This window comes from Monopterus albus, unplaced genomic scaffold (genome assembly GCF_001952655.1).
Source record: "Monopterus albus unplaced genomic scaffold, M_albus_1.0 scaffold410.1, whole genome shotgun sequence".
Classification (NCBI taxonomy): Eukaryota; Metazoa; Chordata; class Actinopteri; order Synbranchiformes; family Synbranchidae; genus Monopterus; species Monopterus albus.
Window position 1 is genome coordinate 57825 of NW_018128290.1, and position 7535 is coordinate 65359.

Sequence of the window (7535 nt, forward strand, 5' to 3'; positions counted from 1 at the left end):
GCCACCAGATGCCCTCGGTCCCCCCCCTCCCCCCACTGCCACACCTGTTCCCAACCTGATCATCAGTTCTGCTTCTTTTCACACCTGCTCTCTGCCACCTTGTTCAGGTGTGCATGTTTGCTGTGGACTTGTCTTTCACCTGCTTTTGCTTGATCCTGCTACTGAGCCTGTCCCTGCTGCCGGACCAGGGCCTGCTCTGTGTAAGTTCTCTTTTTTTTTTGGACCTATTCAAAACACTTTATTTCATCTGGCTGTTCCGTTCAAACAAATCCAGAGCTGGTTTCTGTCAGAGCATAAACAAATTCCTTTCAGATCTTTTCACTAAATAATCACAATCTTCTCTGTGTCGCAGTAAATCAGTGGCTTGTTCAGAGTTTCAGTACAAGCAGAGCTGCTTGACTGCTTCGATGAAACAACTAAAGACTAAATCCACAGGTGTGATATGTTCAGCAGCCTGTCTTCAGTAAGCTCGCCAGGTTCACTACTGCAGAAGTTGTATTTCTACCCCTGTTTAGGAAAATCTAACTTGACTCAAAGTGAAAAAGTGAGAATATCTGGCTGTGTGCACACTGTCTGCTCTGACTCCCCCTTTCCCACTCCACACTGGTCTGGATGTGCAGCGTTCTGCCTCAGCTCCTCTCACTGTTGGTGGGTGAAGAGCAGCGTGGGCACAAGCTGTGACTGCTGTTTGATGTGAGATGACATGCTGTTTGCACACGCTCAGTGATGCAGCAGGTAACTTGTGTCTCTCTCGCCCTGCCTGGAGTTGACCTATAATTATTGTTAATCTGACCTTTTGTTCATGTCTGTCTGATGGTCACAGTGACGTCTTCTCTAACTCTGTCTGGAACTCCATGTTCACTTCAAGGTTCCCTGTGGAGCTTTGACCTCTGCTCATTGTGGAGCTCTTTCTTCAGATGCCCACATGTTTCTGGGTGTTTAAAGACTGTTTTATATTGTTTCCAGGTGCATACAGTAGAGCTGGATAAAGACCTGTTTTCTAATTATCCACAAATTTACTTTTCAATGGTGAAAGTGCATGAAGATGTTAAAGTGGCAACAGTCCCTTCTCTCCTGTAAACATGAATAATCAGTCTGTGGTTTACAGCCTGTCGTGACTCAGGATGTTAGCTGACTCTGGCTGTGTGTTAGAGATCTCATCGCCAAGAGCCAGACTGGAAACGGGTTCTGACGCTGATCTGAGCTCTCTGTCTGCCGTTATGAACAGATCTCTGGCTTCAAGTTGTGAGACCGTGGAAGTCTGAACTTGACTCAGTCTGCTCCTGACAGAAGCTAACGCTAGCTAGCAGCTGTCTGCAGGTATCAGGTAGATGAATCAGTTTCTGGCCCATTTGCACTCAGACTGATCATTAAAGTGGACTTAGTCGAAGCACCCGTTGCTGCGTGGGACAGTGCCATTTTTTACACTGTGTGTAATGATGACGCCTTGTTAGTGGTGCAGGGCTTTTATTATGCCTGTTAAGTGGTTTTGTATAGGTCAGTGTGAAAAAGGCTAACAGTTTTCCCCTGCTTACAGTCTTTGTGCTAAGCTAGGCTAACTGCACAGAGACCAACCTGAGCTCCATGTTGTTCGGTTTGTCAGCAGTGTCTGTGTGTGAGGTCAGTGCTGAGAGTTTGGAGGCTGTGGGGGGACAAAAGAGCAGGTCTCACAGCCAGAGAAGACAGACAGACACAGAGAGACAGATGTTATATAAGCTGCAGTGAAGTCCATTAGAGCTGAATGGAGATGATTCACACACATTTATCTAATTGCACACACACACACACAGTGTGACATCAGCCTCCACTGAGGGATGTAACACACTCATGTCTCCTAGCAACCCCCCACCCCTCCACACACACACACACACACACACAGTGTGCGTCATCAATTAAAGCAAACAGAGCCGGGCAAGGGACAGCAACAGAGAGAGAGAGAGACAGGTTTCAGTGAGGGTGTTGAGGAAGGAAACAGTTGGAAACCTTTAGTTTCCTGCAGGACACTGAGACTCTGCAGAGACTTTAGGTGGACAGGAAGACGTCTCCACCCTCCTGACCTGCTGCTGATTCTGAAGCGGGCTAAGCTCCAGCACTGATCCACTCTGGTCTGGATGAAGCTGAGCTTAGGGTTCTGTCATCTGATTTTTGTGCACAGGGACCTTATCATCAGGCCTGGAGTGCTACAGTCTGCCCTCGGTCTCGAGTCCTCTCTCCAGGCTGTTTTGACTCAGACATGTGCGTGTGTTGATGCCGTGGTCTTCCCTAAAGTCCTGACTACCCTGTTGCAATAGGGAAGGATTCTGCCCAGCCTGCTGACACAGTGTTGGGCCAGCACTGCTATCTGAATGATCAGCGTTGGGGCTCTAAGACCTGCCTTCATTAGGACCCAGAGGCCCAAACCAGGGCAAATCACAAAACCCCTCAGGTCGTGAACCTTAATTTTACTTTGTACAAACTACGTGAAAGAAAATCTTCTCAGGACTTTGGGGGGTTTGTAAAACACAGTGGTGTCCATACAGCATACACCTTTTTTTTTTTTTTTTTTTTTTTTAATGTGATCAGCTGCAGTTTCCGGACCAAATGTAAAGCCTAATTATTTGACTTGTAGTAATTTAACAGTACCTCATGCTCAAATTGACTGATTACAGCTTCTCTCCTGGTTTACTGTGTCTTGGATGATTATATTTTTTAGTACTACCACTGGGATAACATACTTTTTGCAGACTGAAGCTAATGGATATCCAGAGAAGTAAACACTTGAAAGGTCAGCTGACATCACCTCCTGTAGCAGAGCTAAAATGCTACATGCTAACAGTTGCTGTGCACTGCAGTGGTTTCCATGGTAACCACCCATTGTTCAGGAGGTGGTGTTGTGGTGGAGCGATATGAACTCTGCAGCTGGTTGAGTTTATAGAACTGGTTTCTGTGACTGATCCGGGATCAGTGAGTGTCTCTCTCTGCAGGGAGGAGCCATACTGTTTACACAGTGGCTGAGGGTGGGCAGGAGAGAGACATAGAGACAGAAGTACAGAGAGAGAGGAGCTGGGTGTAAACAGTGGAGGTGGAGATTTATTGGATCACAGTGAAATGTCTCCTCTCACTGAACATTTAACAGCATGAACTCCACATGACAGTTGTACAGTACAATGAAGTACAGCATGTCCATTTAAAGATGCACGAAGCTAAGCTAATGTGCGGACTGAACACTAGACTAGGTAGCGTGAGGAGACATAACACTGATGGTTCCAAAGTGACTATGAACAGAACAGGACAGGACATAGACAGCAGTGGGTCACAGGGATGTCAGAACTTTGAAATATGGAAGAAGAGATGCTACAAGTCATGTTTCTTTATGAAAAGTCCAGTTACACACTTGGTTTCTAAAAGTCTTGAGCAGGTAAAAGGACCAAATGAAACTCGCACTGAGCAGATCAGGTTGAATTTTCTTAGACTGAAATAAAACAGATTAATGATGCACATCCTTCTCAGTAGCATTTTTATCACCCTAAATAGACTTGGACGTGTTTTATAACTGCTCTTCAGCGTCACGTCACAGTGTCTTCATGAGCATCAGTAACCTCAAGTGTCGACATGTTTACCTACTGTACATTGTGGAAAACATTCCAGATGTGGCCCCCCCACCCCCAATGGAAACTCTGCCTTAAACCCAGAGTAAACAGCCATGATGTAAACAGTAACACAGGAATTGCCATTACTTCTCTACAACTACACAGGGGAAACAAATAAACTGTAAATACATTAGCTGATCAAATTACCTGTTGTACAGGGCTGCACAAAGTGTTTCAGGCTTGAGGACATCTCAGCTCTGTCTCAATGAGTTGTAGCCTCCAGGGTCAGCACAGGTCCAGCGCTGACAGCTGATATCAGAGGCTGAGAGCAGGGTAAAGCCTTGTTGTCCCAGATGGGCAGTTGGCTTAAAGACTGCACTCCATGAATAAATAATACAGAAAAGTAGAAGTTAATACATCACATTGTGCTAACTTCTCAGGAAAAGCATCTAGAGACAGCAGTAGCAGAAGGCCACAGTTCAGCCTGAGACTCAATAATAGGAGCAAGACAATAAACCATTACAACCAATGCAGCACAAGTCCCACAGCGTCTCTGCAAATGTTGACATTTCACAGTGGCCTTCTTCTCTTTTTGACACGACTGGATCTCTGTGGAAGTCACAACAGCTGAGAGCTTGATGTAGCATTTTAACAACCGCATGAACTAATGTCAGTGATGATGTGAACAGTTTATCTGAGAAGAAACTGATCGGCTCTGATCAGAAGGACATATCGGAGTGACAAATGTTCAAACTGCAGACAACTGTACTTAATCATCTGCTGAAATGTGTTGCATAATTATTGGCAGGAAAAGACTGAGAAGTGCTGCGACGTTATGGAGAAAGTCAAACATTTTAAAAACCGTTGTTTGATTATTGAAGCGAAGCTGCAACAGTAAACTCACAATAATGGTAGTAGAACTGAGAGTAACGGGCTACGTTACCAGGTTGCTGAATGTTCTTGTACTTTAATGCAGAGACCAGCTCTATGAAGTAACAGGAACTCGGCGCACACAAGTTTGTCATCTAAACAGTTGTTAATAAATGAACATGAGCCAGACGTCTCTCGTGTCCCTGGAATTCTTTTCGCTGTGTAAATGTGTTGTCCTGCTCCGGCCTGTCACTGTACAGGATTACTAGCTATGCATTTAACAAACTGAGCCGTTGCATCAAAGCAGCGTCATGAAGTCGTGGCCACATTAGGTATTTAAATGGGACACGTCTGCATTTAGTTACAGCCACTTCTTTGTTGGCAGTTGCGTGCAAATCAAATCCTTAAATTCCTCATCGCCTTCAGCAGAAGCTCTCTCTCTCTCTGCTGCTCTGACAGACTGCGCTCTCTCTGTAGACATCTGGTGTAGCCGATCAGAAACTAGCTGGTCATGGCCCATTCACTGATCACAGGACTGAATCCAGCTTTTCTAATCCACAACACAGGTGGGGGTTGAAAAACTGAAATATCTGGATAACCTCAGCTGGCTTTAGAAAATCCAGGGTTACTTATTTGGTCGGAACTGTTTAGTGATGTACAAAGAGCACCCCCCAGGACGCACATCCACAGCTGGTAAGGGACAGCATCAGTCGGCCTCATGTTGGTAGCAGCAGTCAGAGCCTCACAGTCTGCAGGACACACAGTTTGAGCACCATGATCCATCCACATCATCTGTACCGAGTTCTGGTGGGGAGGGTCACAGGCTCTGGAGATGATCTCAGCCCTGGACAGAAGGCCTTAACTTGATTTTATGGTTGTTGATGATTGTACAACAGAGTTTAGAAAAGCTCTGTTTTGTGTTTCCACACTGCAGATTCACATCTGGACTGTTTTGTAATTGATCTGTGTTAGTGTGGTGTTACTGAGCCCGTCTGTCTGCCTCTGCAGATGTCCAGCTACAAACGAGCTACATTAGAAGAGGAGGAAGTGCCTGACACTCCAGCTGAGGCAGCCTCATCTCCTGACAGAGTGGAGGTCAGTGGATGCAACACCTACACAGCAACAGAGGAAGTAACAAAATGATAATGTAGACGAGGCAAAAAAAAATCTGTTTGTTTTCTATAGCGCAAAATCACAACAACAATCATGTCAGGGCACCTGCTCTGCCTCCTGAACTGAGACTGGGAGTTGGTTCCATAGGAGAGGAGCTTGATAGCTAAAGGCTCTGCCTCCCATTCTACTTCTGTGGACTCTAGGAACCACAAGCATAGTCACAAGTGAGCTGGTAAAAGACTTGCAGAGCAGTAATGGTACTTCTGCATGTCAGTGTGGAAAAGCATGTGGTGCATATCCACATATTTGTTTTTTAGGATCACAGACCACTGTAAGGCTGATATTCCCCCCACATCTGTTTAGTCACACTGTTCCACACAACAGTATTTTTCAAAGTAACCATGTCAACGAATTCTCAGTGATGTTGGGAGCACAAAACAGGCCCAAGGTTCTCAGTCAGTTATGTCTTGAGCTACATGGACAAACTTCTTCACATGTAAGCAAAGAACTGTCAGTAAAACCACTAGGAGTACTCCTGTAAGTAGTAGAACTAGTGGTACAAACTTGATCCAAGCTACTGAAAAAAGCCAGAGAAGAGATGAAGGGAAACAGACGCTTACAGACTCTAACGGTATCCGTGTTCATGTAATTATTAGTGTTGAACAGCTGCCAAGTTCGTTGGTGTTGGGGGCAGGGATATGTCAGACAGAAAAGCTAAAGCCACAGGACACTGACAGACTTCTATAACTTCAGCCATGTCCTCAGAAAATCTACCTTAGTCCCCAGTGGCTAACCAGTCCCAGCTAAAATCCTGGGTTCAGAGTCAGAGGCCCCCTCCAGGAGCCCGACCTGGGAGGGTGCAGCCTGAAAACGCAGCAGGGGCCAGCTCCATGTGGGCCTACCACCCACGAAGAGGGGTGCAGTCGGGGGGGGATTGTCAGTGAAGATGTGTGTGGAGGAGGAGGAGGTTCAGTCAGACCCAGCAGCTGGACTCATCCAGGCTGAGGCGGCATCAGGAAACTGAGCAGGGACACTGTGCTGACAAACAAAGGTCGTTTTAATGAACGAAGCAACACATTTATGAGCACATGACGTCGAGCTCAGCCGGGATCTGGTCGGTGGGTCACACAGCAGCAGCTGGTGGCTGTGGTTACATCACATCAACAGGTTTTCCTGTACCTTATCTCTTAGCACTGAGACCAGACCGGGTGCTGGATTAAAGGTTGAAGGTGGGTGGGAGGATTTGTGTGACTGTTCGGTCTCTGTGTCTCAGGCGGGTTTCAGGAAGGGGGGTGTGGACATTCTGGGGAGAAGGACTCAGCTGGAGGTCCTGCTTTCAGTCTTTCTGCTGGCTGCTGTACTGGCCCTGCTGGCCTGCCTGCTGGTTCTGGGACTGGGACTCAGCTCAGGTACCTACACACCCGCTGTCCTCTAATCTGTCTCTACCTCCTCCTCTCCTCCTTTTGCCCCTCCTTTCCTTTCCTACCCCCACCCTTTCCTTTTGCCTCCCCCTTCCTTCTGTACCCCTTTATTTCCTTCTCCTTTGCCACCTCCTTTCCTTTCCTGCCCCCTTTCCCTGTTAAACATCCTCCACCGCTCCCCCTCCTCTACCTCCTCCTTTCCTTCTCAGCCCATCCCTTTCTTTCCTGCATACAACTTTTTTTCATTTTATTTCCATTCTTATTCCTGCCCATCCCTCCTTTCCTACCTCCTTGTTCACTTCTTCTACCTCCTCCTTGCCTTGTATATCTTCTTTTCCTTCTCTGCTCTTTCATAAGTTACAGATATAACAGTTTATTAGAAAAGCTTCACTTTTCAGTCCTCTGCAGCTCGCCTTCAGTTATTTATTCATTCATTTTTCTTTCCCATGATGCATTGCAGACAGCGGGCATGGCCTGTGCCTGTCAGAGTCTTGCATCATGGTGGCCAGTCAGATGGTGGAGGCGATGGACCGCAGCGCCAAACCCTGCCACGACTTCTACC

The 7535-nt window shown here is 46.6% G+C and overlaps 1 protein-coding gene across 5 annotated transcripts in view; it reads left to right on the forward strand.

The window, feature by feature from the left end:
* The window catches only part of ece2b (endothelin converting enzyme 2b), a 26943-nt gene that overhangs the window by 4648 nt on the left and 14760 nt on the right, over window positions 1-7535 (forward strand). For 2 of the 5 annotated variants that reach the window (XM_020586485.1, XM_020586486.1), the window contains exons 1-4: window positions 83-200; window positions 5448-5534; window positions 6826-6961; window positions 7434-7515. In XM_020586485.1, coding sequence (XP_020442141.1) covers window positions 114-200; window positions 5448-5534; window positions 6826-6961; window positions 7434-7515 — 392 coding nt within the window. In that variant the 5' untranslated portion in view covers window positions 83-113. Of the gene's footprint in view, window positions 1-82; window positions 201-352; window positions 436-5447; window positions 5535-6825; window positions 6962-7433; window positions 7516-7535 lie in introns of those variants that run through there. The other 3 variants (XM_020586487.1, XM_020586488.1, XM_020586489.1) reach the window with 2 other exon arrangements.